This window comes from Notothenia rossii (genome assembly GCF_949606895.1).
Source record: "Notothenia rossii genome assembly, chromosome: 1".
NCBI classification, from domain to species: domain Eukaryota; kingdom Metazoa; phylum Chordata; class Actinopteri; order Perciformes; family Nototheniidae; genus Notothenia; species Notothenia rossii.
In genome coordinates this window covers 62,768,711-62,789,845 of record NC_136912.1, presented here as the reverse complement: position 1 = coordinate 62,789,845, position 21,135 = coordinate 62,768,711, and the positions used below count along the sequence as shown (strand labels likewise).

At 40.9% G+C, this 21,135-nt stretch overlaps 1 protein-coding gene and 1 long non-coding RNA gene across 2 annotated transcripts; one reads left to right on the top strand and one right to left on the bottom strand.

The window, feature by feature from the left end:
- The first annotated feature begins 20 nt into the window (after positions 1-20).
- Positions 21-16,176, top strand: tbl1xr1a (TBL1X/Y related 1a). Its single transcript, XM_079651183.1, has 13 exons — positions 21-4,412; positions 4,943-5,168; positions 5,292-5,424; positions 6,857-6,998; positions 7,524-7,587; positions 8,133-8,230; positions 8,339-8,399; positions 8,485-8,606; positions 9,127-9,201; positions 9,805-9,932; positions 10,521-10,686; positions 12,884-12,985; positions 13,076-16,176. The coding sequence occupies exons 1-13, from the start codon at positions 4,242-4,244 to the stop codon at positions 13,100-13,102; spliced, it is 1,515 nt and encodes a 504-aa protein (XP_079507309.1). The 5' UTR covers positions 21-4,241; the 3' UTR covers positions 13,103-16,176.
- Positions 16,177-17,668: 1,492 nt separating this feature from the next.
- LOC307020139 lies at positions 17,669-21,129 on the bottom strand. Its single transcript, XR_013802784.1, has 2 exons — positions 20,629-21,129; positions 17,669-19,081 (listed from the first exon to the last, which is right to left on the bottom strand). It is a non-coding gene; the product is annotated as an uncharacterized lncRNA (long non-coding RNA).
- Between the last annotated feature and the right edge of the window lie 6 nt (positions 21,130-21,135).

The window sequence follows — 21,135 nt, the reverse complement described above, 5'->3', positions numbered from 1 at the left end:
ATAAAAGATGTACAAAAGTGCATTTTGCATGATAGGTCCCCTTTAACTAGAGTGTGTGATGTCACAGCTAGATTGGAGGACAGCTTGAATTTCGCATTCATATATTTTTTTTTAAACTGCCATAATTCCCAAACCCTACATTCCTGAGACATCATTTATCATGACAAACGTAGGAAAACATCTCGTAGCTTGAAAAATGAAAAAATAATTAAGCAAAAATAATTAAACAAAATGCTTTTTGAGGGCATGAAGTGACAAAAACGTTCAACATTCCTCCATTAAACCCCATTGTAATTTCAGGCAGATATTTCCTCACTGCAGCAGCCGCACACCTTAAGTTAAACTGCCAAAAAGGCCACATTATTAACCCGAAACTACACAAACATTACACTTCAGATACTCAACTTCCTTGACATGCTTCACGTTTTGAAATTTCACAGATATCTGTTACGTTCTTCCACAAAACGTTCACATGTAAGAGGTTTATCTCTCATTCAGAACAATGAAGCCTTTGATCTCTACAGAGCTCGTTAGCTCAACTATAAACACCTGTGTAATGGAACACGATGATGTCATCACTCCTACTGACATGCTCAGAGCAGCAGACTTCAGATAGCAGTGTGCAAACAGTCCAGCCGTGAAGACATCTACGGGACAGTTTTGAGATTTCTTCAAATGCCGTTGCCATGGCAACACAATGCTCGCCATGGTAATTGGTAATTGGACTGTACTTATATAGCGCTTTATCCAGTCTTTAAGACCCCTCAAAGCGCTTTACATACTACATGTCATTCACCCATTCACACCCATTCATACAGAGCAGTGTACCTTACTCTAGGACCTAACATTCACACACATTCACACACCGTTGGCCATGCCATCGGGAGCAACTCAGGGTTAAGTATCTTGCCCAAGGATACATCGACATGTTGACTGCATGGGCTGGGATCGAACCCACAACCTTCTGGTTGAAAGACGACCGCACTCCCTCACAGCCACAGTCACCATGAAACACGGCTTTCTCATAACTTCAGTGAAACTGCTCCAAACGCCCCAAAACTTCACAGGTTTGGTAACGATGCAGCCATCAACGCATCTAAGCGTATTATGGGGTGTCATCAAATGCCGTTGCCATGGCGACAGATCATTCGCCATCAAGTTAGTTCAGAAGTTTGCAGTTCAAATATTCTGCTGCTTTTCCAAGCCTTTTTACTTTCTTTTCTTCTCTCATCACACATTCAAGCCCCCAGTATTCATGTATCATTTTAATCTAAATTATTCACTTTCTTCTTACACATCACATTTCAGCATAGCAGTTTAGCGTCAGATTTTCAGCATAAAGCATTCCCACTAGCAATTTCTTCAGGAATTGCATTCTCTAGTTTCTAAATGAAGTTCATAATTTGAGATGATTGAAGTTCAAAGTCACCACCAAGCATTAGATTGATTACCCCAGAAATGTGTGTTCTGCATCCGGTTTCATGATCATATTTGTTAAGAAGATTTTCCATATGAGATTAAATCAATACGTTTGCGTTCTATTGAAAGTCAAGCCTGCTAGCAACTGAATTAATAACATGAGTGCAACAGATAGCGCCGATCTCATCGCTAAAAAGTGAATGACATTAGCTAAAAGCTATAATTAAGCTACACTTAGCACATCATCTATGTTTAGCAATCATATCTGAATTCCAAGCTGTTCTGCCACAGCTGCCATCACCTTTACGCAGTTACGCACCCCTGTGTTCTTCACTGTGTTTGTCCAAGAGTGCTCTGTGTCTTGATGCTGTTAGCATGAACGGTGGCTCTGAGTGGTCAAACAACTATTTTCAAGGCTTTTGATTAGAAAAACATCAAAAATCAAACCAATCCTAAAACTTGAATGAGTTATGAAAGTCCAAAAGTAGATATGTGTAAAAACATTGCCTCACTGTCAGGTCCCATTTTTTTTAAAGAACACTATGAACTTGCTTTGACCTATGGTAAACTAACATTTGGTCAAAGTTTCACCAAAGTGATGAGAAGCAATTCTTGTCTTTAAGAAGTGTATTATTTAGCAAAAAACCCCAACAAAACAGTAAAGATAATTCGCTGGGAACATGATTTTTTTATTTATATTTAGAGCCAAATAAATGTTTTTATAGCAGTACCATTTCATATATTTGATAACATTTTTTTCTGATATTGTGTCTGTATCGTTCCCCTGCATGACTCCACACATGAGAGAAACGCCTGTCTCTGTTTGATTCTTTCAACAAGTTGCATGTTAGCTTGTTGGGGAACTGGGTGGTTGTGTTTACACAATACCATGTGTGTGGGTCAGCTGGGTGTATGAAAGGAACATTTAGATTGAAGAGAGAACAGCGCCACACACACTCACTGTCTGTCTGCAGTGTGTATACAGTGGGGGGTGGGTTATCCACTACTACATCAATCCTAAATGCATAGACTGTATTTACACTAAGAACTGTGCTAAAGGCTGTAATGCCAAACCCTGACCTGCACATTGGGAGTAAACATTTGTATTATTGGTGGTGCTTTTCGGACAGAGAGGGAAACCTCATAGTTAAAGTCTTTAAAATATGTCACTGGTCACTAATAAATGCCGGCTTCCTAACCTTTGTGACACTGACCTTTCATCCACTGCGCTGCACTTTGTAACCCTGTATCAGTGCAGAATACACTCTCACATGTGTGTCAATGAACCGTGTGAAACTTAACATCCCACGCCTCATATCATATACTTTTGGCACAGATGGCTAACATAAATCAAAAACATTCCGTCAGGTTTACATTCTTGTTTAATCTTTTATTGAAACACAGAAGTGGTACGTCAAATAATGACAGGCCTTTTGATCCTCTACATTTAACACAAAGATCCTGTTTGTCTATTGAACATATTTTAATTGACACATAAATAATGTACACAATTACTATGTGTTTCTATATGGACAAAGGCTTCAGCTGTCATGTGTAATAATACAGCAGACACGATGAGAATGATTCACATTTACACGTCCAGTGGTAAGCGTCCCAAAAGGCTACTGAGCTGGCAACGAGTTGGCCTATTCAGACCCTATAAAGCAGGGGTGTCAAACTCAAGGCCCGGGGGCCAAACCCGGCCCGCGGTTTCATTTCAAGTGGCCCCACAAGAGCTTGCAAAGAATATAATATGTTTTTTATACGGTTACATGGCGATTTACAGAAGCACGTTGCCCTTACATTGAGCACAATGCATTTCAAATTTGACTTTTTTCTCAAATTTGACTTTTTTTCTTCTAAATATGCCTTTTCAAAATGTCTTTTAAAATCATTTTGTGACATTCTCACTGAAGAGACTTGCAATTATTTGCCCCAGACTTCTGCTTTCAGACCGAGTTAATTATGAAGTTATTACCCTATCCAATAACAATCCAATGCAGAGGCAATCATGTAATGTAATACATTATTTTATATATATGAAATATTTATATATATATTTTTATATAGTGTTAAAGTTACTACCGGCCCTTTGAGTGCAACCATAATGCGAATGTGGCCGTGATGAAATTGAGTTTGACACCCGTGCTATAAAGTTATATGTTATGCTAATTTGTACTTCTACTCCACTGCATTTTGGAAGCAAATATTGCATGTTTTACTCACTACATTGTATTTAACAACAATAGTTACTAATGACTTTTGCAGGTTTATATTATTCATAACATAATAAATCAACTGATACACTATACTGTACTGCTATGGATAGAAATGCCTTGCATTATAAAAAGGGATTCATGTTATGCCATCTTTAAACACTGAACAATTACAATTAAAGACACATTAATGCGTCACTAATTCTTTTTTATTTTCTGAAAATGACCACTGTGGATAGTGAGCCATTTGACATTTGGTATTTTGTATACTTTTGTACTTTTACTTATTTACTAATATTTTGAATGCAGGACTTTTACTTTGAACAGAGTATTTACTATTGACTACTTTGACTTAAGTATAGGATCTGAGAACTTCTTACACCACTGTTTCATTAACACCGTAAAGGGTATCTGTCGTCTATGATGGGGGAGTTATCTAGAAAAGAAACACCTCTGAAAGAAACATGTGGACGAGTATGAATAGAGAACAAGGTTAGTAGCACTCGTGTGCAAGGATCAAGATGGCAGTGGAGGAAACGTAAGATATAGTCCCTAAGTAAATCATGAAGGAAATGCTATTTACTGTTTTGTACAGTATGAGATGAGATGAAATGCCTGCTCTCCTCTCCAGGGTTCTCCCACTCAGCGTTCACTTTCGGTATAGAGAGTCACATCAGCCAGTCCAACATCAATGGAGCTCTGGTGCCCCCTGCTGCCCTGATCAGCATCATCCAGAAGGGCCTGCAGTATGTGGAGGCTGAAGTCAGCATCAACGAGGTGAGGCACAACAAACAACACGGAAACACTTCTCTCTCCTCTACACTGCTTATCCCCTCTCTTTATCTCCTCTTCTCCCATCCTTTTCCATTTCCTCTCCCTTCTCGTCTCCTCTTCCTCTTTCCTTATGTGCTTTCCCTTTGTTGTCGTTTCTCTCCTTGTGTCCTCCCCCTACAATCTCCTTACCTCTCTTCCTCTCCTTCTCTCTTTGCTCTTCCTACCTTGTCTCTTCTACGGTCCCTTTCTCCTGTCCTCGTGTCTACTTTCCTTGCCCCTTCCCCTCTCCCATCATTTATCTTCTCCTCCTGCTATCCATGTATCCTTTCCTCTATTCTCATATTTTTCCTTCCTCCTTTTCTTGTCTCTTCTCTTCTTCTCACCGTATTACATGTTTGTCACCTTTTTTCTCCTTGGCCTCCCTCTCTTCTCTTCTTCTCTCCTTAATTCCTTGTCTCCTCCTCTTTCGACTCGTCTTTCCTCTCGGCTCTCTCCTCTTCTCCTCCCTAACTGTTTATTCCTCCTCTCTTTAGGATGGCACACTATTTGACGGGCGGCCCATAGAGTCTCTGTCTCTGATCGACGCAGTTATGCCGGACGTTGTTCAGACGCGGCAGCAGGCCTACAGAGATAAAATGGCGCAGCAGCAGGCGGCCGCTTCAGCCCCGACCTCGGCCACCGGAGGGAGCATCGCCGGCAATGCCAAGAACGGAGAGAATACTGCCAACGGGGAGGAGAACGGAGCCCATGCCTTAGCTAGTGAGTGATATGCTTACAAAGAGATACGGGACGTGGCGAGTGATGGCCAATGTGTTTTCACCTTGGTTTGATGCTATATACAGTATATATACTTGAAACATTCCTGCCTTGCCGTGTGCTTAGATAACCATGCAGACCTGATGGAGGTGGACGGAGACGTAGAGATCCCTCAGAACAAGGCCATGGTCTTGAGGGGCCACGAGTCAGAAGTCTTCATCTGTGCCTGGAACCCCGTCAGCGACCTGCTGGCTTCAGGGTGAGTTACCTCTTCTCTGACACTGCACGCTCACTCTGTATGAGGCAACAACAGCTACCGTAATTTTCGGACTATAAGCCGTGACTTTTTTCCCTCCATTTTTCGACCCTGCGGCTTATATAACGGTGCGGCTAATCTATGGATTTTTACAGCTAACAGCCGCTAGGGGACCTCCTAAATCTATGGAATTTTACAGCTAACGGCCACTAGGGGACCTCCTAAATCTATGGATTTTACAGGTTACAGTCCACCACCTTTAACTCTATGGGCTCTATGGCCGGTCCACGGACCCCCACCTTTAAGCGGCGGGCTCCAGCAGGAAAAGCTGGAGGCCGGAAAAGAGTGAGACAGGTAGCGCGCAAAAGTAAAAGTGGAACCGAGAGTGGTACGAGAGACAGAACGAGAGCAAGACAGACAGACATTACAAGAGCGAGACAGTTTGTCCCCGTACCACTGGTTGAAAACCACTGCTGTAGATCACTGCCGGTACGTGCGCTGGGAGCGCACCGTTTAAGTTTGAAAGTTGAAAAGTTTGTGTGTCTGAAACGCTATGTGATACAGTACAGTTTATACAGCACAGTACATGTTCTGTAACTACTATTGCACTAAATGGTAACACTTGAATACGTTATGCAAATATGCAACTTGTTTGTTGAAATGTTAATAAACGGGAACTTCCTCAAACAGCCATCTCTTTCCCGACAATCCCCTCTGTGCACGAACCCTTACATATGGTAATTAAACATTAAAACACCTGCGGCTTATAGTCCAGTGCGGTTTATATATGTACACATCATTCAATTTAGCTGCTGCGGCTTACATTCAGGTGCGCCTTATAGTCCGAAAATGACGGTAGTTCCTTTCTCTGCCTTTCTTATACAGAACAGGAGGTGATGCTACAACGCCTCTTGAGTTTATTTGTTGTTAACTAAAAAGATTTCAGTGAATCCTGGTGCCATAATATGATCATTTAGAGTTTAACGCAGTCATCTAAATGTAGGACTCTGAACTCAGCTAATAAAAGGAGCTACTTTTGTATAAATTCAAGTTTGCTAAAGTAACGCATACTAGTGGAACACTGTTGACTTTGAGAAACATCTGTTTGATTTTTCTGTAAATCATGTTAAAATATTTGTTATTGACATTGTGATGATGATTTTAGCCTGTGTCCAGCTTCAGTGTGATGTTTACATTTTCAACATTGTGTGTGTGTGTGTGTGTGTGTGTGTGTGTGTGTGTGTGTGTGTGTGTGTGTGTGTGTGTGTGTGTGTGTGTGTGTGTGTGTGTGTGTGTGTGTGTGTGTGTGTGTGTGTGTGTGTGTGTGTGTGTGTGTGTGTGTGTGTGTGTGTGTGTGTGTGTGTGTGTGTGTGTGTGTGTGTGTGTGTGTGTGTGTGTGTGTGTGTGTGTGTGTGTGTGTGTGTGTGTGTGTCAGGTCTGGGGACTCGACGGCTCGTATCTGGAATCTGAGTGAGAACAGTACGAGCAGCTCCACACAGCTGGTGCTGAGACACTGCATACGAGAGGGGGGGCAGGACGTCCCCAGCAACAAAGACGTCACCTCGCTAGACTGGAATGTAAGCACGCTGACAGACACACCGTGTAACATGTGGGTCACCATGCTGGGCTGCAGTTGCAATAATGGCAGAAGTGTTTTTTGTTGTTGTGCGATTTCATGTTGTCATGCTGCTTCAAAGCCATAATGTATGCCTTTTTACTTATTTATTTATACTTATGTTAAACATTTGAACACTAAGGAGATATAAAGACAGAAAATGCACGTACACTCCTGTGCGCAACAGAAAGGCAAATTGCACCCAAAGCCCCTCCCATAGGGACTCCCAAAGCTCCCTGTACGTTACTGATGATGAGCTGTAAAAGCGGGAGATCATCAGAGAGGAATTTTCCTTTGGCTCAGCCAGTGGATTGTAAACCTGGGCCAAGGGCAGAGACCAACGCAGACCTCTCCTTACATTCTTTCAGCCTGGACTCAGTAAGGCTGATTCTGCAGCTGTAAAACACAGTTCAGACAGCTGTATTCAAATAACTCTCACACACACACTCTCTGACACACTCTTTAACTTCTCTGTTTCTTTATGCAGAGCGAAGGCACACTGCTAGCGACAGGCTCGTATGACGGCTTTGCCAGAATATGGACGAAGGACGGTGAGCTGACTTCATTTAATCACCATTATCTCAGAAAAACGAGCAAAATCATACATCCGGGGGAATATGTTATATCAAGAGTTAAAGTGTACGATGTGCACTGATGGACTACAGGCTGTGTGCTTCATGGCTGTTTATTGAGCAATGCTGCCACCTAAAGGCAAGTTTGCATATTGTCACCAAGGTTCTGACGTGTAATTTAGAGTAGACCATTAACCCTTGGGACACTTTTGCCTTTTCAGTTAGTTTGATCATTTTGGATGTGTAAGTGCATTTTGAATACATTATGCTGAGGCTGGTCTTTTTTTTTTATGTTGTCAGTTCCAATAATAAGTCTATAATAAACTATGCAGCCAAAAAACAGAAAACCAGTACTATCCCTCTGCCACCGGATAAGCATTGTCAAAGTACCAGCAGTTTTCATAATGTCACTGTAACAATATTTATAATCACAACTCTCCACCTCGTGCTCCTCGGCCTATGGGGAGGGACTTCTTTTTTCTTATGATACTAACTGCTTCCTCCCCTCCTGTCTTGCTTCACAGGGAACCTGGCCAGCACACTGGGCCAGCACAAAGGTCCCATCTTCGCCCTAAAGTGGAATAAAAAAGGCAATTTTATCCTGAGTGCAGGAGTAGACAAGGTAAAGCAGGAAGTGTTCAGTAAATAGTTAACCTGCAGCCTTATTTCTCATGTGTGTGCTGTGTAGTCCCTGTTAGCTCTAACTGAACATGTGCATGTGTCCTGCCAGACAACAATCATATGGGATGCCCACACAGGAGAAGCCAAACAACAGTTTCCCTTCCACTCAGGTACAGCAGCCTCACTTCCTGTCACTCACAATGTTCCCGCTGTGTTTGGATCTCTCTCACGTGTGTCTCTAACTCGCCCTCACAGCTCCGGCACTCGACGTGGACTGGCAGAGCAACAACACGTTCGCCTCCTGCAGCACAGACATGTGCATCCACGTGTGTAAACTGGGACAGGACAGGCCCATCAAAACATTCCAGGGACACACAGTGAGTTGTGTGTGTGTGTGTGTGTGTGTGTGTGTGTGTGTGTGTGTGTGTGTGTGTGTGTGTGTGTGTGTGTGTGTGTGTGTGTGTGTGTGTGTGTGTGTGTGTGTGTGTGTGTGTGTGTGTGTGTGTGTGTGTGTGTGTGTGTGTGTGTGTGTGTGTGTGTGTGTGTGTGTGTGTGTGTGTGTGTGTGTGTGTGTGTGTGTGTGTGTGTGTGTGTGTGTGTGTGATGTATATTTAATACTCATTTGCATCCTATGAAAGGTCATTAGGTTAGTTGAAAGCCATAATATTACGGTTAAATAAAAAAAGTACTAATCTTATGTAAGTATGTGAAATCTGTTGACATAATACATGTAATTAAAATCAACGGTTCTGTTTTTTTAGTGTTGAGTATTTGATCTACATACTGTTTTGATGATATTATTAGCATTACATTGGATCTAAAGTTAGCATCAATTCTGAGATTTTTTCTGAAACGAACACACACACACATCTCAAACAAACTCTCTTCTCCCTCCAGAATGAAGTAAATGCAATCAAGTGGGACCCCACAGGGAACCTGCTGGCCTCCTGCTCAGACGACATGACGTTGAAGGTGAGCTCTGATGCCACGGTGAAATATCACTCTGACTTCAGAGTGCTGAGTCATAAAGAAAGTAATGATGTGATCATGATGACTGGGGATTCTGGAAAGGGCATCCATCTCCCCTGCTCTTCAACACATCCTTCTAAATGTCTGTTCAGATGTCGGAGTTAGTGGTTTTACAACGAGCTATAAATCAACTTAATTACAGTACATGTGAATTTGAATTCTCTGCAGAGTTAAACAGCACTACATGATGCACAGCGTGAAGCATTAGCCTCGTTGGGACATTTCTTTCTTTCTTTTATCATTTCCTATGTGTTTCAAGCACTATACCCACATTCACGTCAAAGTGAGTAATGGGGTGCAAATGATTGCCTGTCGATATGTGACTAAAGCATTTCATATGAGTAACTGAAAACTAAGCTTCTCCAGTTTTATATAATGCTAAACTTCTTCATTACACAAGAACAACCATTTTTTTTTCTGTTTAAAGTTTCTTCCCTGGTCCCACTTTTTGATAAATAAATGTTCTTCTGCTTGTTAAAACCGATGTCATTTAATGATCAATTAGAGTTTTGGATACATTTCTCAATGTTTCTTCTTCTCCTGCAGATCTGGAGTATGAAGCAGGACGCGTGTGTCCATGACCTGCAGGCCCACAGTAAAGAGATTTACACCATCAAATGGAGTCCAACCGGGCCTGGAACCAACAACCCCAGCGCTAACCTCATGCTAGCCAGGTGAGAGTCACAGCATCAGAATGCTACGCTAGTTAGCCACTCACACAGCAGATGTTCAGCCAGCCCCCTGCCTGCTTTACTGAAAGCATTAGATACATTGTTATCTACATTTCAATTGAGTTATTATTATTATTATTTTTTCTATTTGATTAAAGTGTGCCTTTTTTAATAAAATATTGGAGAAAAAAAAGTTCAACAGGGGTAAAGAGTAAAAAAAAAAGTATACAGTCAGGGGTCAGTGTACTGATTACACCCAGTTGTTTATGTCTGTCACCGTAAACATCTAATACAAATGCATCCGAATTTGAAAATGCTGTCCATACTAATTGTCCACAATGAGAGCTTTTGAAACTCCTTATGATATTACATTTACATGATTTGTATCATTAATGGCACACATCTGATGGACGTACCCATCGAGCTACATCTGGAACACTTTTTACATTCTTTTATTGCAATATTGCAGATAATCAAAATGTCTCAGTTAAACCCAGAGATCTAAAACCTCAATTGTTTTATTAGTCCACATTTTAGAAAGCATGTCTTGATCACTTCCCCCTCCCTCCCCCCCCTCTCATGTGTCCACAGTGCATCGTTTGACTCCACGGTCCGTCTCTGGGACGTGGAGCGGGGGATCTGCATCCACACGCTGACCAAGCACCAGGAGCCCGTCTACAGCGTGGCCTTCAGCCCCGACGGGCGCCACCTGGCCAGCGGCTCCTTCGACAAATGTGTGCACATCTGGAATACACAGGTACAGAGGATGAGGCCAGCTGTGTAGCTTCAACAGCATAAATGCACTTTTATGAAACATCAGGGGAACGTTATCTTTGGGTCTGTCTGCAGCTACTGGAGGAAGGTGTTTCTATAGTGACGTCCCTCTGTTCGGGCAAACATGACACACTTCCACTGCATGACGGAGCAAATCAAGCTCAATAGTGAAAGCCCCTCAACAGGTTCCTTCTTACAAGATGCACGTAACACTTCTATAGATGGACACTTAGTCATTAAAGAGCCAGCATTATACTATCACCATGTGGACATCTACTGATCCCTCTCTTTTGAATCTGTAACACTACATGTTTAACTTGTTATTCATTTATACAGCCAAATATGCAGCTTTACGTAGAGGAAGCTGCAAATATTAACACTAAATAAAACCTAAAAGGACTTATAAATAAAATAACATAACATGGAAATCCAATTTTGAAAAAAAGAGTATTAAAACAAAAATAAATACCATGGATAAAATGCAAAAATCTAATCCAGTGGTTACAAAATAATGTTGTTACATGTTTTTGTAACCACTGGATAGAAAAATAAATACTTTAATGCTCCACCAGCAGTTTCTTTTCTTCAATGATACATTTCTGACAAAAAACTGTGTCTCAGGGCTTCTTAACATTTAAAAACCTATTAATGTGTGATACCAGATTAACGGGAAGAAACTCAGCTAACTAATGATACGAACCATTTTTACCGAAACAAAACACAAGTCTCACAAGAAGCATCTAAATGAGCCCTGAGCGAAAAAATGCTAACGCACTTAGCACAGAACTCACGTTAAAATACCCTTATTGCTTATTGTATCTGCGCAAACAAGATATTGATTAGCAAGATGAGATTCCACAGATTCTACAGATATTAGTATCACCACAGAGCGATCAGAACTCGCGGCGAAATGACAACAAACAACAACAACAAAATTAGCTTTACGGGACCAAATCAGAAAATAAGTCTTGCTGTTGTTCTGATCAAAAGTTGTGTTCAATGGCATTAAAACGATAACAGCGCTGCTGAAGGTTAATCCAATGTGTCTGTGTCACTTTGAAATGATTACTGATAATCCATCTTCATATTTATGTCAATAACGGAGATTTCATATTAGCTGCTAATGGTAGCCAACAGAGTGTATCGCAGCTTCCGGTTCCGGGGCATTCTGGCTACGCATCACTCATTCACCAATGGGTAATGTTTGGATGGATTTTAGGAACTTCCCCTCGATTCTATTGGCTCTAATGGTAAAAATGAGGTGTCAATCATCAAAATCGACCGAGGGGGGCCAGAGATATGGCAAATCCACCCAAATGACTCCAGAAGTGTTTTTTTTCTTCTAAATCCCTCTAAAGATTATTATCATATGTTGTAGTTCGGAGACCTAAAGCTTTTAGTCTACTATCCCATCATTCAAGGGTGGTTTTCACTATAAGTCATCTTTTTTTTGGACTAAAACTATCATTTACATTTTTTTTTACTGTGTTCAATCTGAATTTAATTTAAAATAAAAACATCTATATTGATTCTGACTTTTCTACATCCAACTCACAGGTTTATCATTACTTTGAGAGAAAAGATTATTAATGTAACCCTTTTAGAAGGGAAGATATGGTCATTTGTTCTGGGAATGTCCTTTTCGAGCCTGAGGCCTGGAAAACAGGCTCGGGGCTCAACTGGTTAAAAGATTCAGAGTCAAGGCTTTACTGTCACAGTAGCTCCAGTGTTGTTATGGCATGGATCAACTGCAGTCCCAGGCTCCTTCAACAATGCAACATGAATATATATAAGACATACAATAATAAAACAATTAAAATAGTGCAAAAAGAACCATAATAGGAATAAAATAGTGCAAAGTGACAAATGCTGTGCAAGTAAAAGTATAAGAAGAAAACGACATACATGTAAAATAGAATACCATGAGCTAAAACCAAATGTTAAATGAAATACTGTAAAGGAATAAATACAGTTTATTGAAATGATAAAATACAAACAGATGAATGCTTAACATTTATTTATTGTTACAATAAGCAGCATTTTATTCCTGTACATTATTTAATTTGACATCCTGTGAAATTAGAAACTGCACAACATTGGGTTACGGTTTTGTTCAAAATTCAGCAATACAGGAAAAAGGAAACTATGAAACCATGTCTCTTTGTCCCTTGTGTGTGCAGACGGGCGCTTTAGTCCACAGCTACAGAGGGACGGGGGGGATCTTTGAGGTTTGCTGGAACGCAGCCGGGGACAAAGTGGGAGCCAGCGCGTCAGACGGATCTGTGAGTATACTCAGGACCTCTGCAGCTTTTATTCTGACAGTTCTGTCCACGTTCTGACCCTGTCCTCCTGTCTCTGTCCTCCTGTCCCAGGTGTGTGTACTAGACCTTCGGAAATAGCGCCGCTGTTTGTTGGAAGCCATGGACCGACCATGAATGTGTACATAGCCAAATGACTGTCCCTGCCCTCGCCCTGCTCACGCTCACGGCCCCGCCCACCGACAGACAGGAAGCAGGAAACAGGAACAGGAAGCAGCCCACACAGCAGGTCCAGACGGGGGTGAACAGCCGGACAGACGGAGGGACCCGGGGGGACGGACGGCCCCTCTCTTACAGAGACTCTCACAGAGATGCAGAAGGGACGCAGTGAAAAAAAGAAAAAAAACTGATAGGCGAAAAAAAAAAGTTACAGATCCGTATATGTACCAACATTTGGAAGCTATTTTGCTTTTTTTGATCTTTAAACCATCGCTCATCGTCATCAAAATGCAAAACAATGAAAAAAGTGTTGCTCTTTGTTACTCGTTGGATCTCATCGTGCAGACATATCGAACTCCTCCATCATAAAATAGGACGGCACTTAGTTTTTTTAAATTTCTGATCTCTTGTTTCAATGTTTTTATATTTTTTATCTTCGGGGGGGAGGGGGACAGGCTGGTCAGCTCAGAGGTTCCTGGATTGGAGAAGGACACACACACACACACACACACACACACACACACACACACACACACACACACACACACACACACACACACACACACACACACACACACACACACTCTCTCTCGTGGGTCATACGGTTACATCAGAATGCAGTAGCTCATGTTGTACATCCTCCTGTCACATGACGTCCATCTAGATGCTTTAAGAACAGCTCCTTGTGCACTCTGATCTAGATGCTTCTCTCTGGACTCATGACATCAGCAGGAAGCTCACCTCCACTCATCTGAATGTGGAGTTTGCATCCCCAGCCAGTAGGATTCCAGCTGACCTTCTTACCTAATTTGATTCAGGCCTCAAACCATGGAATACCCTGATGTATGCTGGGAAAAGAGGATGTTTTTGCAGCTTCTCAGCGTCTAAAACCACAGAGTCAAAGGAGCTGGACTCAAGCTCTTCATCTGATTGGCAGCGTTCACACACTTTCTATTGCTCTGTGTGTTTGCAATTGACTAACAAGTGAAAACAAGGACTCTCAAATGGTTATTCGTTTTTATTTCAAATATCTGGCGCCTTACACTTCGAGTTAAAGTTGAATTTAACTGTGGATGGCCAGGGAAGCTGACTTTGTGATCTGTTTTTGCGACACGTTTGACGGTTTTCTGACAGTTTTTAGTGTATGTCATCTTAAGTTCAGATAATTACAAGCAAGGGGCATACACTAACGGTTTTCTAACTTTGGCTGGTCAATATAAAAGTCAAATCAGTCTGAACCTCTCCATGTGAACGCAGCAAACAAAGATTCTCAGATACAGTTTCGTGCCATCATCAGTGGCAGTCGTAGTGTCTCTATTTTCCAATCAAAGGTGACTCATTGGGTGAGTTCTCAGTAAAAAAGCAACAGAAAAAAGAACAGAGAATACTATTTAGACACATGTGGCTATGAACTCTGGGAAGGTTTTAGTGGAACAGCTCTGCCTCCAAAACTCGTATAAATACACGAAACAGTTTCATTAACACAACCATGCACATCCATGAGGGGGGGGGGGGGGCTTCGGTGTGACTGAGCTGCCTTCACATCACACTCAAAAATACAAAATGGCAGCCTGAATCCCACTGGCAGGAAGCTGCTCTTCAGAATCAAGCTCTAAAGCAGATCCCAGCAATATTTGGACATTCTTTTTTATAAACAGCTACTTGTCAAATTGTGGGGGAATAACGACACTGCGTTCACGCTGGAGGACATTAGAGATGTGACGTAAAAGAGATTCAAAACATGTGGAGCGGTGCATTCAATGCATCGGACTCTGCCCTCGCTCACTCTCGGTTCTGCTTCACGTTTTTCTCCGAGGTTCCTTACTGACAACACATTTTATACTCTTTTAAAGACAAATTTAAAGTTACATTTTTGTAATTTCTTTGTAGATTTGAAAACAAAATGTGAATTGATGATTTATTGGCAGTGTTAATTTACATGTTCTATACATTTTTAAATGTTTTGTTTTGTTACTTTGATGCTATTTCAAATAGCAAACCCTGAGCTGCGGATCTGAGGCGCCTCACTGCGGAACACGTGTCCCGGAGCAGATTACCACTAAATGTGTCTGTTTAATAAAGAAATGTTTTACTTTTCTTTTTTGCTTGGATCTTTTTGGGAGGAAGTTTTGTCCCAGAAAACGACAGCCTACAGAGAAGACAATTCAGAAAAAAAGTTACTCTTTAAATTGAATAAAATTGTAATTTTTCAATCAAGCAAAGACTCTAGGGACTTTTTCTGGTTCCCCTTTTATTTTCGCTACAGTCACGAAGAGGGTTGCTCTGGAAGCAGACGCCATTTCATTGGTTGAATATGGACTTTCGTATGTCTTATTTGATCAAGAACACTTTAGACTTTTATTTTGAAAAATGTTTTTCTGTGCAAATTTGAAGGGGACATTTCTAATTGGCTTTTTGTTCCTGTCCGATTGTTAGAAGTCTAAAATATATGTTTCCTGTGCAGTGGCAGAGTCGAACAATATTTATTCTCTGGTGATATTTGACTGAAAACAAGTGAACTCATCTCACACCATCATGAAATGTTGAAGTTATCATACATTTGAATTGGATTTTAACCTTCAATTCGACTAAGTTTAAGCTTTAGGTACAGAGGTTTTAACCACACCAAAAAACATACAATTCTTCGCCAGAGCTGTGCTTCTGAAAAACATTTGGATGGCAAACTAACTTAATGTCCGCCTCTAATAATTTCGACATTTCTCCCAATGTGTTCCTATTGAGAGTCCTGTGTTACTTCATCATTTTTCTCCCTTGTGTTTAGAGCACTTGAGCCAACAGTTCTGAAAGTATCTCACTCCTCCGGTCTGTGCCACAGTTTAGTCGGATGGCCAAAGTTGCTGACTCAGCCTTTCTCTGTCAGCAGAACGTCATGTCGGCGGCCAGCGTCTCCCCCATATTTCCATCACATCCATCTGTTATCATTTTAACTCAGATCAGTGGAACAAAAGTCCAGAATAAAATATATTTTGATAAGAGTTTTGTGTTTTTATTGAGTGTGCGTACAAATGCTGAACCAACATGATGTAGTCCGTGACAATCAGTGTTTTATTCACGTGAAAACACAAGAAATATGACCAATAAAACATTGAATGAGAGCTTGAACGTCCCTCATGCTGGTCACACAATGAAACTAAAGAGGCATGCTTTACTCTCACTGTATGTTCATAAAGCTAAAGGAATATTATTCTTCTTAATGTAAGGGAAGTTGCAACAATCTGGATTTGCATATCCAAAATGAAACCTCCCTGAGTGTACTAACTCACCATAGCTTCCCATCTACCGAATGTTAGAGCTATCAAGCTAGCTATTGCCAAATTCGTGGCTCTCCTAATTTAAATTTGAATGATTATTTAAAAACCCTCTACGGCATCCTGTTGCCCTCAGGCAACAAACCACTTTTTTCGACCTCACACTGGCCCTCTAAATATTTTTATTTTTTTAAATATACACAATGTCACCTGACATGCTGGTGTCCAATAAAATTAGGGATTATATGGGTGTGGCATTTTGTCTGGGGGTGGAGCAGTCCTTTCTGCAAGCAAAGCTGCAGGGGACTCAGGGCCACCACTTGGTAAGATACATTTCACTTTTTAACATGTTAGAAATGTACACAACTTAAAATAAAAAATACATGCATGTGCATGAATACGTAAAGAACTATATTTGATTGTTTAAAGACTTATCTATTTATTTATTAGCTAAAACTATGTTTTTTTGTTCATTGCCTCAGGGCAACACTGTGCCACTTGGACCACTTTTTTCCAGGCAATATCATGCGAGTGTGCAAATGTGCTCGGCTGTAAAATGATAAACCTAGTCAATATTTTTACTTTACCATCTACTGATATTTATAGGAAGTGGACACCAAAACAGGGCAGAAGGAACACGATCAGGCTGTTAGGGCTACTCCGCCTGACAGTGAGGACAGTGAAGGTCAAGATAGGGTTAAACACACACACACACACACACACACACACACACACACACACACACACACACACACACACACACACACACACACACACACACACACACACACACACACACACACACACACACACACACACACACACACACACACACACACACACACACACACACACACACACACACACACACACACACACACACACACGCACCCTTCTGAATTCATATAGAGTTGTTTTTTCAATTTCTTCTGAATTGTAGAAATCCTTCGTGTTTCAATACCCTCGTAGCACATTGTTGCCCTGAGACAACAAACCAACCCCTGGTTGAGGGGGGGTCACATTTTATAATTGATATAATATCAGGGACCCCAAAGCTCCTAAAACACATGGTGATAAAAAATGTTCCTCCCAAAATAAAAAGTCATGCCAGCATAGAGGGTTAACACCTTATTATCAGACTTTTAGTGCAGACCTGTGTCTACCATTGATTCAATGAGAACAATCACAAAACTGTTATAACTTAATAAAACTTCATTCAAAAGCTTAAAAACTGTTTATTTGGCAATTAAAGGTAGATAAAGCTGGTGACACTATGCAAAGTAATAGCAATTACACTTTAACCAGGAAGTACAGGCAATGTGGAAGCGCCTTAGAGCTAGCGGTCATAACGTGAATAGGAGACGTAAACAAAAAGAATACGGGCCCTAGTATATACGGGCCCCAGAAAACACTGCATTAGGTTAGTTAAAAGCAATTACGTTTAAATAAATACATTATGTTCACAATATTATTGCTTTTAACTAACCTAATACAATTATGTGTAATCTGTTGACACAATACATTGAATTCAAGTCAACCTTTCAGTTTTTTTCAGGGCGAACACAGGTTCCCGGTCCCTATGGGCTCACAGCTGATTGGCCTTGGAACATTATAAGGCCTGATTGAAGAACATCATTTAGCTGTAAAAAAATAATGATGTCACTTTTGTAGGTTAGAGCTTTTATAAGTTTTGTCGGGAGGATAAATAGAGAGGAATTATGAATCCTGAAATAACTTGTGCATTTCTGCCTCAGTGTGCAACGCATGAGGAGTGATTTAACTTACATATAGCTCCAAACGACAAACTCTGGGTTTCCCTACACTGAGCCGGTGTCATCTGCAATGCATGTCGATTTAAGCCGTACCATGTGGCTTTAGCATAAAAGAAGATGAGCGTGATTCAAAACGGTACATTTATAGTGGTTATATTGAATAATTTCATAATAATAAATAAACTAAACATTATAACATACATTGTCATTTAAATAAATGCTTTGTTATTCTCTGCATTGCCAGTAATTCAACCTATAGTCTAAGACAGTGGTTCCCAAAGTGTGGGGCGGGCCACAGCACCCCCAAAATAAATCTATGGCGCTGCCACTGAGCCTGACTATTTGTGTTGGGGGTGGGGCCCCGACTTTTTTTTTTCTCCAAAGGGGGGGCCTGACAGAAAAAGTTTGGGAACCAATGGTCTAAGGTATATAACTTAAATAAAACGTATGTCATATTTACAAGTGTGCTTTGTCAACATATAAAGCATATCTGAAAAGTTGCCATGGGAAAGTGCAAAAACTCCAAAGTATGGCCCCAAAAACAAAACAATGTCTACATCGTATCATATTATATAAAAGCACTTGTTGCGAAGCTTCAGATTTGTTGGCACTTCACACCCAAACCCCCCCCCCCCCCCCCCCCCCCTCATCAGAGCAGGATGGAGGCGTTGGTTGCTGTCAGCCCCCCCGTAACGTTGTGTGGGGGGGTGTCCTGACTGTGGCTGTAAGCGGCGATGTAGTGAGCCACGTCGGCCACCGTCTGCAGGACGTCGTAGGTCACCGCAAACAGGAAGTAGGTGGGCAGCAGCCAGCTGAGGCTGAACACACACTCCCCCACCGGCAGGGGGACCGACAGGTGTCTGGGGGGAGGAGGGGGTGGGAGAGAGAATTAAACATCGTATCAAATCATTTTTATTTTAAGTATAGAGTACCATCCACAACATATCGAGAATATTTCCATTAGTTGAAACGTTGCGTTGAAGGAAAACTGTGAATAGATTTGATTTATTATTTATATTAACTAGTTATCTTACAGCTGCATAATGTTCTGGTTTCCTGAAGAAATATTACTTATTTTGAACTAAGAAAAAAAATACAAGCTCCATTTAGATTGAAACCAATGATTTCGGCTTTGATTACTGTTAATGCTTTGTTTGCTATTTCTGCCTCAGCTACACTGTCACTTTAATATCATGCATTGATTGGAAGGGACATGTAAACACGTCTCTATTCTCCCCATAATTATTGGATTTGCCTACAGTTATAATTATTCAGACAAAACATTGTAGCAATACATTTCGAATGTTTAGAGCAGTGAAATTAAGAAGGTGAATTGTGAAAGTAATGAAGAATGAAGATGTATTTCTAAAGGATCGCAGCAAAGTATATTTGGAATCACAAAGAATAAATGACGTCTCAATGAAATTCAACAGATGAAGCTCAGCGTAAGTTCAACCAGGAAGACGCTATGTAACTATTCCCATGTAACTACTCTCTCTCCTGTCAATAAGTGATCGGGCGCTCTCAGACAGGAGCTTTTTATATATTTTGTTAAAATTATGTTTTGGTTTCACCTATACGTTTGGAATGAAGCAGAATATTTGTTAAAAACAGGTTTTGGAAAGGATTACATCAACCTTCTAAAAATCTTATGTTTAAATGTTTAAAAACAAATGTTGACTTGATTTTAAAACCCTCTGCATGTATTTCAATGTTTGTATTACAAAAGCCTACAGCTGCAATCTAAATCTAATAACAGTTTAAAACAGGGGTGGGGAACCGTTGGCCCCGCGAGACCATTTGGTACAGCCCTCGAGGTAATGTATAAACACACGCAAAAACATTTTTTTAAAGAAATCTAGACCGCAAAAGAATTAAAAAAGCGAGTGCCTGTTTTTCCTTGCCAAGGTCAGGGTCCTTGAACACAACACGAGCCTAACGTGTCATCACGTGGTATATGTCTCGTCTGACAGGGGTGCAGTTCTGCCGGAGAGCACCAGAACGCCGCTCCAGCACTTCAGAAATTGCAGTACCCATAAGGAGCCGTACAAATGCCGCAGTTTTTGCGTGGCTGTGTCTTTAGTTGAAAGCCCAGTGGCGATCTGTTCATACTGATCATACAGTCAATAACTTTTGTCGTTATTAGCATCTGGTTAGCTAGCTATGCTAACGAATATAAGAAGCTTTTTCTACAACCAGTGAGGTTGTGATGGCCACAACCACACAGGGTAAACCAACTACACTGCATCCTCATCTTCAGTAGTTTTGCTTCAGTGCAGCTACAATAAAACATGCCAATTAACACCACACATTTGCTCTAAATTGTAAACTCTTTATTTGATTGTAATCTGACATTACTTCAAACATTTTAGCACAGCTAACACAAGTATTTGTTTTTATTAATTACTTTCTTTGTCTCTTGAGTTACCATGTCCATTTGGGGAGGTTACTTCCTGGTTCAGCAAAGGGTGTGGCCGAGCGCTGAGGATTCCTAAATACTGCAAGGAGCCAATTGGGACAGATTGGGACAAACCACCTGCTTCCATGTCAAAGGGGGGATTTGGGTTTTGTCAGTGTCCTTTGTGTATGATGTGACTATTAATTATAGTTGGGTTCAACGTGGTTTGGCCAAGCCACTATATAAGTTCCTTGGATTTTCATTGTAGCAGGTCAGTTTTGTTGAGTTAACACATGTTACGTTTCTTTGAGGTATTTTCTGTTGACCTCTTTTATAGGCCTTGTTATTATATGATGTTTTACGGATTTTTGGGTAAATAAAAACCCTAGTTTATTTAAACCACTCCTGTGTTCTGTTGTCTTACTGCTTGGTCCCTGACAGAGGTAAAGGCACATCTTTATATGATCATTATAGTTATAAAAAACAAGAGAATAAAATAAACTGGTAAAAAATACT